Source organism: Cyprinodon tularosa, unplaced genomic scaffold (genome assembly GCF_016077235.1).
Source record: "Cyprinodon tularosa strain WSP-4 unplaced genomic scaffold, ASM1607723v1 ctg210, whole genome shotgun sequence".
Taxonomy (NCBI): Eukaryota; Metazoa; Chordata; class Actinopteri; order Cyprinodontiformes; family Cyprinodontidae; genus Cyprinodon; species Cyprinodon tularosa.
In genome coordinates, this window is record NW_024038779.1 from 2,806,155 (window position 1) to 2,821,242 (window position 15,088).

At 40.3% G+C, this 15,088-nt stretch overlaps 1 protein-coding gene across 1 annotated transcript; it reads right to left on the reverse strand.

Moving 5' to 3' along the window:
- Positions 1–1,905: 1,905 nt before the first annotated feature.
- LOC119783812 (chemokine-like receptor 1) lies at positions 1,906–14,137 on the reverse strand. The gene is made up of 2 exons (XM_038285502.1): positions 14,064–14,137; positions 1,906–3,273 (listed from the first exon to the last, which is right to left on the reverse strand). Exon 2 carries the CDS (start codon positions 3,260–3,262, stop codon positions 2,135–2,137), a length of 1,128 nt encoding a protein of 375 aa, XP_038141430.1. The 5' UTR covers positions 3,263–3,273; positions 14,064–14,137; the 3' UTR covers positions 1,906–2,134.
- Between the last annotated feature and the right edge of the window lie 951 nt (positions 14,138–15,088).

Genomic DNA, 15,088 nt, shown 5'->3' on the forward strand with positions numbered 1-15,088 from the left:
CTGGTAGGGGACCCACACTTGAAGGAAAAAAGGGAGAGGAAGAGTTTATTTTTTATATATATACACTCAAAAAACACTCAAACAACACATCCTAGATCTGAATGAATATTCAGATAATGAATGAAATATTCTTATTTAATACTTTCTTCTGTACAAAAATTCTGCAAAATGACCTCCAGCAGGCCACTGATGTACATTTATCTGCACATCCGGTTAGAAACTAACTCCGTTAGGATGGTATTAGGGCCCAGCATCCACAGATGGGGGTTATTCTCACAGCTCGATTCCGTGCAGGAATCTTGGCGTTTGCTAGAGAACACCAGGTGGACAAATCTGTCACTGATGGTCTGTGCTCTTCACAGGTTAAAGCAGGTTAACACTGAGCACATGTGACAGATGTGAGAGAGTCTGGAGACACTTTGGTAAGTTATCTGCTGCCTGCAACATCCTTCTGTATGACCAGTTTCACAGTGGGTCAGTAATGGTGGAGGTGACATTTCTTTGGAGGGCCACACAGCCCTCCAAGTGCTCACCAGAGGTAGCATGACAGCCATTAGGTGCCGAGATGAGATCCTCAGACCCATTGTGAGACCATATGCTGGTGCAGTTGGCTGGAGTGTGTCACCAGTTCCTGCAGAATTCTGAAGGCATTGAAGCTATGGACTGGCCCACCTGTTCCCCAGACCTGAATCTGATTGAGCACATCTGGGACATCATGTCTCGATCCGCACACTATCAAGGAGTTGCAGGATGCTTTAGACCAGTTCAGGGAGGAGATGGCTCTGGAGACCATCTGCCACCCCATGAGGAGCATGCCTAGGCATTGTAGGGAGGTCATACGGGCACCTTGAGGCCACACATAATACTAATCCTCATTCTAACCCGTTTTAAGGACATTATATAAAATTTGGATCAGCCTGTAGTGTGTTGTTCAACTTTAATTGTATGTATGACTGCAAATTTAGGCCTCCATTGGTTAAGATTTTTTAATTCCATTGATAATTTTTGTGTAATTATATTGTCAGCACATATCAGAACTTTGTACAGACCAAAGTATTCACTGAGAATATTTACTTTATTCAGATGTTCCCAGTGTTCTCTTTATTTTTTGAGCTTATAAAGATATCTTGTTTGATTGCTGATTGTTTTTAATGGTAGTAGCACCCCCTAGTGGTTAGGGGTTATGTGTAGATTTGGTCAACAACTACGCAGATCACTTCCAGTTAGATTTCAACAGTGCACAGTTGTTTCTACATTCAAGTGTTTATGAATCATCCTCAGAAAAACCATGCCTCTACAATTAGCATTAGCATACAAGGGTTGAAGAAGAGGTTTAAAAATGACAATGACAAAACTTTTAGGAGGAGGGTTGGGATGTTTAACATACTATCTACAGCACAGCAACAATTATAATCATTGCAGTTAAAAAGATAACATATTAAAGTGGAGAATTTGAATTTTTTCCTCAACTTCCCCAAATTAAATGTAATAGATAAAGCATTATATAATTTGTAATTTAGAAAATGTAATAAAATATTCACTGAAACATGTAAAAAATATTAAACTAATAATTGTCTTTATTGATGCCTACGAGAATATTAATAAACAGCAACAAACATGAATGATTTTAATTATTCACATATAAAACACGAGTCATATAAAACCTTTTTTTTTTTTTTTTTTTTTTTTTTACATAAAATATGGCAAAGACAGAATGTAACTGTAGTTTTCATTTTACTTTACAGACTGTGTGGAACCACAGATGAATTGTGGGGAGAATCATGTGCAAGTATCAGTTCATTTTTTTAAGTCCAAAAAAAGAGGAAGCAGTTAAAATAAGTTGCTGTAACTATGTGTTTTCTTGGGTTGAGAAAGAGGTTGCATGCACTTGGTTCTTTTTTTGGGGGATTTCAATGACCGTATGCTATTCATCAGGAAATTTTAAAATGTTTGATTCGGCCTAAATTGTTGCACCATCAATTAATTCTTCGTAACTCAAAACAAAACTGGACAGGGAGTGGCAGTTAGGCAAAACTAACCATTCAAAGCAAAGTAGAGGAAATGGTTAGTAAATGAAGTTATCTGATACAAAAAGTAAGATTTAAATTGTACAGTTAGAGAGTCAGTGAAAGCCTCACACCTCAGCGTCAGAAACTGACTTGTCTTTCCCCCGACTGATGACCATTGAGTTTGTGCATGTGTAAGAGCGGGACACCTCCTCCTGAAAGGCATTCTCCAGCACTTTTAGGATGGATTTGCGGACTTTATCCTTGAAGTCCTGGCCCATGAACACATAAAGCAGTGGGTTGAGGCAGCTGTTGAGAAAGGCCAGGCTAGTGGCGATGGGGACTCCAACTTCAATGATGTTGGTCAGCGTCTTGTTTGAGTGATCTGTCATGCTACTCACAAGCTCAGTTAGACCCAGGATGTGAAAGGGAGCCCAGCACAGGAAAAACGTGACGATGATGGCGGCAATTATCTTGAAAGGACGACTAGACTGGTTGGCCAGTGTGCGGTTTTGTCTGAGGCGGTGGATTATGATGGCATAGCTGGAGACAATGACGCTGAAGGGGATGACGAAGCCCAGGATGAAGCGAGTGACGACCATGGCCCTGTGGCGGAAAAGATGACTACTATCATCATCAGACAGTGCGAAGTTGTTGAAGCAGTTGATGATGTTCTCGTTCTCGTACGATGGTCCTGTGTCCCTAAAGACGAAGTATGGAGCACTGAGGATTAAAGCCAATGTCCAAACACACAGACTAATGCCGGAGGCCTTTCGTATATTCCTGTGGTTCTGGGCCCAGACCGGCCACACAACAGACACACATCTGTCCACGCTAATCACAACCAGAATGTAAACGCTGGCAAACATGTTCAGGAAGCTGATGGTGGTGTTTAGCTTGCACATGAACTTGCCAAATGGCCAGTGGAAGTCCATAGCTGTGTACGTCACACTCAGTGGCAGGAAGGCTGTGAAGAGGAAGTCAGCCAAGGCCAGATTCAGGAACCAAACCGTGTTGACGGTCTTCTTCATTTTAAAGCCGGTCACCCAGATAACCACTCCATTCCCAAGCACGCCCAACACAAATGCTAGCGAGTAGACGATGAGGGACATAATGTTGAGGGATTGCTTTAGCTTACTGGGCTTTTCGTTGTAGTGATGGTCATCCTTGTAGTCTTCATAATACCAGGAGTCATTGCTGGTTAGATCAGTAAAATCACTGATAGGGTATGAAGTAGTTGTCATCAGCTCCATCATAGTTGAAGAGCCTGCAGGGAATTACAAAATGTTAGATTTGAGTTTTCGAAAACTTATGGAAACAAAAAACAAGTGAATGGTTTAAGGAAATAAGCTAATATGGGCAAAAACTAATTTTGCTGAACCATTTTCCCTGTTACAAGCATATTTAGTCTTATTGAATGTAAAGCAGTCTTTTTCATGTTTACACTCGTATAAATCAAAATAACATTTTATATTCATGTCTTTGAGTCCATCAAGATAGTTTTAAGGTTGGATTTAGTTTTTGAAATCAACAGGACCATAACAAACTGATTATTGAATGTGGGTTCTTGATTGTTCGGTAAATTGTATGATTAAACCCATACAAGAATATTATTCCAAACAAAAAAGAAAGAGAAAGAAAGAAAGAAAGAAAGAAAGAAAGAAAGAAAGAAAGAAAGAAAGAAAGAAAGAAAGAAAGAAAGAAAGAAAGAAAGAAAGAAAGAAAGAAAGAAAGAAAGAAAGAAAGAAAGAAAGAAAGAAAGAGAAAGAAAAAAGCTGCAGCGGTGAAGAAACTCTGCTGTGTGGTTATAGATATTCTAGTTGTTAATGTCGTCAGAGCTGCTGTGCTTTGAATCTGTAAATTTTAATTCTAAACAGGATTTAGAGAAAGTTGCAGGTGACACAAATTCCATGTGAAAAAAATTAGTAAGTGCTTCATTAGAGAACGTTCGTCCAGTGAAAATGATCGGTTGTGTTGCTTTTGTTTCAGAGATATTAGAAATTATTTTTCAGGTCATCCAGACGTCCCCATCTCCCATTAAGTTGTGATCCGAATGAAAGAATAAAAAAGTAAACCACTTTCGGGTTTTTTAAATATAGGTTTTAGGCACTAGTGTCCCTAATATATTTTATTGAATTTTTTTTTATAGTAGGCAGACAGGAAATGGGATTAGAGATGGGGTGAAGACATGCAGCAAAGGCTACCAGGCACAGACTCAACCCCCCCTTGTATCAGAGCAATATAGTGGGATGGTGACATCATCTTCCAAAATAAAAACTGATTATATCTAAAAGACACCAAAGCAACAATGAAGCTTTGAAAAAGTAGACCACTTTGGTTCAATTTGGAGCTTGATGAAGGATAGTGCCGTCTGGATGACTTAAAAAATAACCTTCTATATTTTTTACACACAAGTAACAGACACAATAAAATAATAATAATACAATAATAAAATTATGAGGAGATTTTTTTTCAAACATCCTAATAGGAAGCAAGCCAATTGACAAAAAGTAGAATGAAAAGTACCCCCCTCCAAGATTTTTTCTGTTTGCTTTGTCTGCATGCATTAATTTTTCAGATGATTATACACATTTAGGAAAACCTGAGAAGGTACAAAATTCAGCTTTTAAATTGTGACTGCAATAAGCCCGTCCAGACAAATTTGGCCCTATGCCAAGTTTAATTTTACTAGCAGCTTTCAAGTCTTGTGCTAGACCAACTTCAATTCCTATTATAGCAACTCTGCACGCTGGTCCTTTACCACAATGAATCATGACAGAAATAGGCAAACGTATTTGAAAAAAAGTAAAATTAAAGTAAAATATCAGTTCCCAGTTAAAAAATTCCAGAAAAAAAAGGCTCATTTCATATCTGCCAAACAAAACTCATAAAATATATGGGAACTAATAAGAGAAATTTGGAACTTTCTGCATAGTGATAATAATGTGACTTGCAAAATAAAACTAACAAAATTGTTTTATAAATAAAACAAACATATTAACAGTTTTGTAGTCCAGTAGTAGCAGTTTTGGAGCTCTCTCTGGCTTCAGAACCTGACTGTGTCGTTTCAACCGATAACACTATTACATTCTGAGTTTATATCTCTGAGCTAAAATGCACACGGGATTCTAGGGGGGCAATGACCTGCAAAATACTGACAAATGCACTTCTAAATGCTTTAAAACTGTTTATTTGATTATTTCCTAACAAAGCTCAACTTTGATCTGATTGTAGTCATGTTTAAAAGTCCTCAAATGAGGCATAATTAGGACAATTCTGCCAGGAAGAAGGGTTAAAAACTCTACCACAAATATGTAGAACACCGAGCTGCAGCAACCAAAGCTGAAACAAGCTAGGGGATTTTCGGTAAAAAAAACAACAACCCAAAGAACACACTGAAACAAACAAAAAAAATTGGGCAGATCAGAAGCCCAACCTTCACACTGGAAAGATAAATAGAAGCTGGCAACCCTTAGATTTCAAATGCAAAAATCTTTAGGAGCAGTTTTGCTTTTGACTGTCTCAAACTTTGAGTTATATTTCAATTAATCCAATAAGTATGAAAGTAACAGAGGCGTTGAAAATGTAATGGAAATGAGTGGGAATTGTCATTTTAGTAAGGGGCTGAGTGGGAAGACACCGCGCTAATGATGTACAGTAGGTGACTGACAATCCCCTGATAAGCTATTTCCCCTGTCACTCCCCTGTTGGCAGCTCCCTTAGAGGTGGATTGTGGACATATCTCCATCACACCGAGGTTTCTCAGGTTGTGTTGCTCATCCAAGATGTCACATCAATGCGAGCTGTAGCAAGAAGGTTTGCTGTGTCTATCAGCAGAGGGTCCAGAGCATGAAGAAGATACTGGCAGGTAAACCAGGACATGTGTAGGAGGCCATAGGAGGCTGTAGGAGGGGGTAGGGAAGCCTTTTTTTGGCGCCTGGCCCTCACTGTGCTAGCAAGAGGTACTCTGAGTGCCATCAGGTACCGGGATGAGATTGTCAGACTCATTGTGAAACCATAAGCTGGTGCAGTGGGCCCAAGTTTCCTTATGATGCATGATAACATTACACCTCATGTGGCTGAAGAAAGTCAGCAGTTCCTTCAGGACGAGGGCACTGATGTCATGGACTGTGATTAAACCTTTACTTAAGAAACCATCTCTTGACATAGATTACCAAAACGACAAGGTCAATTATAGACCAATATCTAATCTTCCTTTCTTCTCTAAAATTGATGTAAAAATAGTCGCTAAACATATTATTGTCTGTTTAACCAGGGATAAAAAAAACAACAACAACTAATTAGTCCATCACTTAATTTTGATGGGTTTAAATTGATCTCAGATAATAAAGTAAAAAACCTTGGTGCTATTTATCTATTTTTTTATCTTAATTTTTGTTATCTTTTAGACAGTAGGCAGACATGAAAGAGAGAGCGGAAGACATGTAGCAAAGGTCAACAGGTCAGGACTTAAACAGGCAATGGCTGTGATAAGGACCAAATCCTCTGTAAATGGGTCTCTCATTCTGCAGTATTTGTCAGTTCAGCCTCTATGCTCTCTCTGCTATTTCTCATCATAGTGGCCTCATCTGGTCTGTGCCTGTGTGATTGAGACACCATCCTTGAGAGAAATATCAGCTATGCTGCTGCCATCAACACCTTTGTTTAAAGATGTTGGAGCTTGGCCTCTCTTTAAAAAGGGGGACTGGAGAGTGTGTTCTAATTACAGAGGGATCACATTCCTCAGCCTCCCCGGTAAGGTCTACTCCAGGGTGCTGGAGAGGAGGGTCCAGCAGATAGTGGAACATCGGATCCAGGAGGAACAATGTGGTTTTCGTCCTGATTGCAGCACACTGGGCCAACTCTATACTCTTCATCGGGTGCTTGAGGGTTCATGGGAGTTTGCCCAACCAGTCTCTCTGTCTCTGCCATGGCTGCCCCTTTTCACTGTTTCTGTTCATTACATTTATGGATTTCTAGGTGCAGCCACAGAACTTAACAGTGTCCGGTTTGGGAACCTAGCGATATCATCTCTGCTGCTTGTAGATGATGTTATCCTGTTGGCTTCGTCAAACCAGGAACTCCAATTTTCACTGGGGGTGGTTTGCAGCTGAGTGTGGGGCGGCCGGTATGAGGATCAGCACCTCCAAATCTGAGGCCATGGTTCTCAACCGGAGAAAGGTGCTCCGTGGACAGTCCTTGTCTCAAGTGGAGGAGTTCAAGTATCTCAGGGTCTTGTTCACGAGTGAGGGATGGATGGAGCGTGAGATTGATAGATGGATTGGTGCAGCGTCAGCATTGATGCGATCGCTGTATAGGACTGTAGTGGTGAAGAGGGAGTTGAGTCGGGGGGGAAAGCTCTCGACTTACTGTTCAATCTACGTTCCCACACTCACCTATGCTCACGAGATCTGGGTAATGTCCGAAAGGACAAGATCGCGAATACAAGCAGCCGAAATGAGTTTCCTTCGCAGGGTGGCTGGGCGCAGCTTTCGTGATCGGGTATGGAGCTCAGTTACCCGGGAGGAGCTCAGAGTAGAGTTGTTGCTCCTCTACATCGAAGGGGGGCCAGTGGAGGTGGCTTGGGCATCTTTTCCGGATGCCTCCTGGTCACCTCCCTCAGGAGGTGTTCTAGGCATGTCCCATTGGGAGTGGGCCCCGTGGAAGGCCTAGGACACGCTGGAGGGCCTATGTCTCTGAGCTGGCCTGGTGTCTCCTTGGGGTCCCCCCAGAGCAGCTGGAGTAAGTGTGCGTGGATCGGGAAGTCTGGGCATCTCTGTTTAGACTGCTGCCTCCGCAACCCGACCCCGATAAGTGGAAGAAAATGGATGGATGGATAGATGGATGGAGCTTGACCGGTTTCTCTGACTGTGGCTAACTGTATGCGCTCTCTTTCATCCTCTAACATGGGGGCTGGCTTGAAGCTCCTCTGCCCGGCTGTGTGTTTCATGGAGGGGGCCATCTGTGGAGCTCGTTGAAAGTAGCCTTTTGTATCTCTGCTTCTTTTTCTATGTCTGCTTCTGTCTCCTCGGCAGATGGCCGCTCACACTGAGCCCGGGGCTAATGGAGATTTCTTCTTGTTAAAGGGAGTTTTGAAAGAAATTCCAGCTCTTTAGGCAGCACTAAAATATTTCAAATGGGTTTTCCACCACAGAAAGAAAGGAGATTTGCAGTTTACACCCAGATACATGCATGCAGGTAGAACTAAGCACTTTTTCACATAAAGGTTACTCTAAAATCCTGTAACAATGGACTCCTTTCAAGCAACCTCTTAAAAACTGAAAGCCTGTGAATAAACATCTACAAGCTTTGGTTCAGTGCAAAGGAAAATCGAAATAAAACCATAATTACAAAATTGGCGAAAAATAATAATACCGTATTTTCACGACCATAAGGCGCACCGGACTATAGGGCGCGTTTTTTATATACAAGTACATGTCCTCTCAGGTGGATTTTCCCACTTAAAAACATATTAAAACTACTTTATTCCCACTGATCACAGCAAATAAAGCTGCAAGGTGTATTTATTACAAAGTATTATTCAAACCTGGGAGCTGGCCATGAGAGACACATAGCTGATGACACAGGGCTGTGATTATTCCTCTGATACAGTTTATTGACGCATAAATTAACTTAATAATAATAATAATAATAATACATTTTATTTGTATTGCACTTTACATTTAAAAAAAATCTCAAAGTGCTACAAAATTCATAGTTAAAACAAAACCGTACAATAAAAACAGTATACATAGTTAAAATGAGACATTACAATAAAATAACATAATAAATAAAATAAAACCTGCCGACAGAATATATTCGCTTTTATTATCCTGCTGCCTGCGGTTTAGATTATTTCGATGAAAAACACCTGCCAGCCGCCGCGGTGAACCGCGAGGAGGCGACCCGGCCAGAGGCTGCTGTTGAAGGGATTCCTGCTGTCGGCGCACCCCTGGGGGTCTGAGCGCCTCCGACAGAAATAGTATAGGCAGGATAATAATCTGGATGAACTGACTGCAATGATTAAGTTTTCAGGTGGACTTTCTCACTTAAAAAGATTTAGATTATTTAGATGAAAAAACACCTGCCAGCTGCTGAGGTGAACCCGGAGGCGACCCGGCTTAGAGGCTGCTGTTGAATTAAGTTTTCAGGTAGAAAAATAGAGCGGGAGCAAAACTGAGTATGATTGTGCTTTATTCATGTATTTATTACAGAGTATTAATCAAACCCCTCAAAGTCCTCATCCTCTGTTTCTGAATTAAACTGCTGCGCTAAATCAGACATGCCAGTTTCCCCTTCTTCGCTGTCAGAGTCACTTTCCGTGCCGTGCGGCTCCTTGGAAATGATGCCGGCTTTTGCGAAAGCTCGAACAACAGTCCCAGCAGAAACGTTAGTCCAAGCATCTACAATCCATCCGCAAACGGTGGCGTAACTTGCCAGGCGCTGCCTTCCACTTTTCGTGAAACTGTGCTCTCCGTCTGTCATCCATCGCTCCCACGGCGCTCGCAGCCTTACTTTGAACGGCCGGTTCACACCGATGTCGAGCGGTTGAAGGTCCTTTGTCAGACCTCCCGGAATAACAGCAAGCACAGCGTTCATTTCTTTGACCTTTTTTTTCACATCGGCTGTGAGATGGGCACGCATGGAGTCACAAATTAACAGAGATGGTGATGCGTGGAAAAAACCACCTGGTCTCCTCACATACACCTCCCTCAGCCACGCTTTCATAATCTCCTCATCCATCCAGCCTTTTTCATTCGCCTTAATAACGACTCCAGCTGGAAAAGTCTCTTTAGGCAAAGTCTTTCTTTTAAAAATCACCATAGGCGGCAGTTTCTGTCCATTTGCGTGGCAGCCAAGCACAACAGTAAACGACGCCTTTTCATACCCCGTTGTGTGTATCGCTACAGTGCTGGTGCCTTTCTTCTCCACCGTGTGATTCACCGGGATGTCGAAAGTGAGCGGCACCTCGTCCATGTTGGTGATGTGGCTTGGCTGGATGACTTTGTCAGCGATGTGTTTGCTGCAGAAGGAGTGAAAGCTCGCCAGCTTTTCATCATAATCCGCCGGACGTCGCTGAGCAACTGTAGTCCTGGTCCGGATGGAAAAATTGCACCGTTTCATAAAACGGAAGCACCACGATGGACCTCCTTGAAAATTTTCAATTTTCATTTCTTCCGCCAGCTTTACTGCTTTTAGTCGAACAGTGACCGTTGAAACGCTGGCCCCACTCGTTCTTTGCTCCACGATCCACCGCTCGAGTCTTTCCTCCAACTCGGGCCACCTCGCCTTATGTCCGCGGAAACTCAGCTGCGTCTTCTTCACCTGTCGGAGTTCGTTTTCCAGCTTCCTCCACTTGCGAACCATCGATTCATTTATATTGAATTCTCTCGCAGCTGCTCGATTTCCATGTTCCTCTGCGTAGCTGATAGCCTGCAGTTTAAACTGGGCTTCATAGGCGTGTCTCTTTGCCATTTCCAGGGTTGTTAAGACAACAATGTTCTGCATAAAGCACATACCTGTTCTTTTATACACAAGCCACGCCCACACTTCCCCCTTTAACGTTCTCACATACTCATGGTGGTCTCAACAACGTCCGCAGATAGGGCGCATCGCACCATAGGGCGCACCCCACATTTTGAGGGGAAAAAAAGACGTTTAGGTGCGCCTTATGTTGCAGGTACCATGCAGTTGACCATGGTAGTGGGAGAGCACAGTTTCACATTAGTTTTGTTACATTGCTTTCATGTTAAGTCAGGAAGGCAGCTTTTTCTATGTTCAGATACTCTCTAGTAGATTTAAGCTGATATAAAAACTAAATGTAAATAAGTGAGTACTGTTCCATTCATTTAAGACTATCTTCAGGGGTTAAACCATTTATTTAAGTGCTGACTGTAATTGAAATACACAGATTTTAATTGTAAAGACACAAAATAAACAACCACCGACAGACTTTGTGAAGGTATGTCTATGTGACAGTGAGGATGATGATATGTACCCTTTGGATCCATCATTCAGACTACCTATGTCCCTTCTTATAAATTAAGTAATACAAAATATAACCCCTTTATTATGGAGGACCAACTCTGCCATATTTAAAAATAAATACATAAATAAATAAATGCTCAATAAATATATAAGCATACAATTAATTGCCAACAAAAATACAATAAACAAATAAATGTAAGTAGAAATTAAATTATAAAGTGAGACATAAATGTATATAACTCTTATATTCTTCAACTTTATTTTTTAATTACTTATATTTTTAAGTATTGATTTATGTGCATGTTATAATATTTTTGTCTGTTTTATTCTTCCACTGTATTTTTTTTACCTTAGTTATTTCTTTGCGCTGTTTATTTCTCTCTGCCCTTTTTACATTTCTCTATGCATTTCTGTCTCATTATGCAAATGAGGAGGGGGCGTGTCCTAGAGAGTCAACTTCTGCTCATTGGTTGGGTTGGCGGTCCATCTTCTTAACTCACAGAGCTCAGAGTACTAAGTTAAATGTTCTCTTTTATAACATGCAACATGCAACATTCTTCAACTTTATTTTTTAATTACTTATATTTTTAAGTATTTATTTATGTGCATGTTATAATATTTTTGTCTGTTTTATTCTTCCATTGTATTTTTTTACCTTAGGTATTTCTTCGCTGCTGTTTATTTCTGTCTGCCCTTTTTACATTTCTCTCTGCCCTTTTTACATTTCTGTAATAATTTCTGTCTCATTATGCAAATGAGGAGGGGGTGTGTCCTAGAGAGTCAACTTCTGCTCATTGGTTGGCTTGGCGGCCCATCTTCTTAACTAACAGAGCTCAGAGTACTAAGTTAAATGTTCTCTTTTCTGTTGTTCAATAAAAGTGCGTTTTAAGATCATTTGAGGCGAGAATATTATACTTTTAAGCATCACCATATGGCCCATTCACAGATTTAATGCGTAATTTAAAAGAAAATGTGACGAACTTGAGAGGACCGCGGAGCTCCGAAGCTGACAGCAGCCAGGTCTAACCGCAGCCCGTCTGCAGCAGCCCTCTCTCGGCATAGCCATGTGTGAAGAATCGCTGGTGATGATGGCGATTTTTTGTTGCAGCGGCCCTCTCTCGGCATAGCCGTGTGTGAAGCATTTTGGTTAGCATTTTACTACATCGGTCGAATCTACAGGAGGAGAGTCTGATGTCGAGTCTGAAGTCATTAGAACGTGAGTGGACTTTGCCAAACTTTGCCAAATACAACAAAAAATCGCCATCATAGCCAGCGGTCCTTCACACATGGCTATGCCGACAGAGGGCCGCTGCAGACGGGCTGCGGTTAGACCTGGCTGCCGTCAGCTTCGGAGCTCCGCTGGTGCCGCAGTCCTCTCAAGTTCGTCACATTTTAAATCTGTGAATGGGCCATACGGTGATGCTTAAAAGTATAAGGTTCTCGCCTCAAATGATCTTAAAACATACTTTAATTGAACAACAGCAACAGAAAAGAGAACATTTAACTTAGTACTCTGAGCTCTGTGAGTTAAGAAGATGGGCCGCCAAGCCAACCAATGAGCAGAAGTTGACTCTCTAGGACACACCCCCTCCTCATTTGCATAATGAGACAGAAATGTATAGAGAAACGTAAAAAGGGCAGAGAGAAATGTAAAAAGGGCAGACAGAAATAAACAGCGGCAAAGAAATAACTAAGGTAAAAAAATACAGTGGAAGAATAAAACAGACAAAAATATTATAACGCACATAAATCAATACTTAAAAATATAAGTAATTAAAAAATAAAGTTGAAGAATATAAGAGTTATATACATTTATGTCTCACTTTATAATTTAATTTCTACTTACATTTATTTGTTTATTGTATTTTTGTTGGCAATTAATTGTATGCTTATATATTTATTGAGCATTTATTTATTTATGTATTTATTTTTAAATATGGCAGAGTTGGTCCTCCATACTTTATTACTATCAAAAGAGGGTCAAAATAAGTTATTTGTTTTTCTAAATGAAAAACATCAAACGCCCCACATCCTGGTCATATATCCTCTTTTTTGTGGCTTTCTGGTGAACTTGCATTCCTGAAGGTTTTATTGCTTGTGGGTTCTTTTTTAGCTGATAACCTGAGTAATTGCAAGATGCATTTTTTTTAAAGAAAAAACAAATCCAGTCTAGCCTGACAATAATTTTAAAAAGTCATTGCTCACCAAGCCTAATAAATGGTTGTGTCTACCTAGGTGGCAGTAAGCAGCTCAGGGTTTTGCTTATTTGTGGTGGAATTCTGCACCCATAACGCTGCTCCAAACTATCACAGAACTATTTTGCAGAGAAGAACTCTGAAATAGCAAAGCAATGTAGTGTTTTTAGAGATATATAATCTCCCTCTCATGAGAAAACACTTTGAGTAAATTAATTGTGATTAGACGAAACATATACTGCCAACCACTATATAAAAATACAACTACACAAATTTCCAAGTCTAACAGACTGGATCTACTTTGACCAGATACTGCAGAAAGTTAAGAATTACATTAGAAAATAAAGATAAACATCAAACCCAAATTTTCTATGAGTTGAAAAAAACATTTTTTTTTGTCGCATTAACTGAGCTGCTTATGACGCATTATGTTTTTCCTTTGAAAGGCTTGCTGACGCGCTGTAATTTAACGAGAATGCACAGAAATAAAAACTTCAGAGAAGCTTCCCCTTGCAGCAGTGGCACATTAAATGCGTTTATATCGTTCGGAACATGCGCGCAGAAAGCCACGCATTAATTTCTGCGTGAAAAGGGGAAAAAAAGCGGCTTCTACTTAAATGAGTTAAAGTTTTCCTTCTCAGCAGCAGCTGCATTTAGAACAAACCGATAAACTCTTCTACGGGGTTTTCATTTAAGACTATTTATGTCTAACAGTTGTAGAAGAAATGTCAAGCAAGTCATCAAAAGAAAAAGAAAAAATCATATTTTCGCATATTCCAACTGTTTCCAAGTTCTTTTAATTAATACAAATATATTTTTAACTGATTTATCTCTTGTCAGTTATTAAACTCATGCTTTTTTTTAAGCGTCCTACCTTGTCTCCTCAGTCAGCTCCTCAGTTTGTTCCTCCTCCTCAGAGTGATCACACTGTGTGCTTTGGGAAAACTCAGCTCTCATCCGCAACATCCACTCCCATCGGGTGGGACGTCCTGGGTCAGAGAAACCAGAGGCATCTGTTCACGGTAAACCCCCAATTATTTAGCCAGGTTTTCTCTGTCGATTGAATAAACATTGTTTTTTATACAATTGAACTGAAAAAAAAAAAATGCTGAAACAACTATGACGATTATCTTGACAGGTTGAATCACATTGTGCTGTCAATATTGGATCACATAACTTAAAATTTACTTAATTATTTATTTATTTACTTTCTTTATTGCCTTAAATGCGGGTTATCAAGCATTTAGCATCATACAGGGGAACAGAAAGAGGCAGGCAAACACAAAAAAACAATAAAGCAATAATAAAAATAGAAATTGGGTCTAGTCTGTCACATTGTAGAGGGTATAGCACATATCTTATCAAGTTCTGTACTCCAGGAGAAAAAAATTATTTATTTTTAAGATTCAATACCAAAACTGAAACTCAACAAGTCATATTTCGTAAAAAAAAAAAGAAGTAAAAAAATAAATAAAAGTACTTAAAATCTTTAACAACTCCTTACCAATACAGAATATAATGTAATGATGTGTACCATCATAATGGATGCTGTGTTGACTAGGATGGAAGCTCGCAATCTGTCATCACTATAGAAGATGACTGTTCAGAGACAGTAAAGTGTGGAAGGAAAAACTTTGGTTAAAAATGTTGGGATCTGGAGATTCGCTGTGGATCCTCCTGGGCTGGAGCCCTCCAGCACAGCTGACGCTCATCAGCTCATCAGGAGACCGGTCTTTATAAGCAGCTGCCAGACCTTGCTTCGACACCGCAGTGTTAGCCAAGTTTGGTTAGCGAACCTGAGCCTCTGAATTTACTAATAGTTATCTTCCTAGAGAAACCTTATTCTAATTGCCTCTGTCCTCTCGCTCCTAGGAAACCAGTCTCTCGAGAGAAGCTCTG

What these genes read in the sequence shown, in the direction of transcription:
- LOC119783812 (XM_038285502.1), bottom strand. Translation starts at nt 3,262, where the DNA reads ATGATGGAGCTGATGACAACTACTTCATACCCTATCAGTGATTTTACT.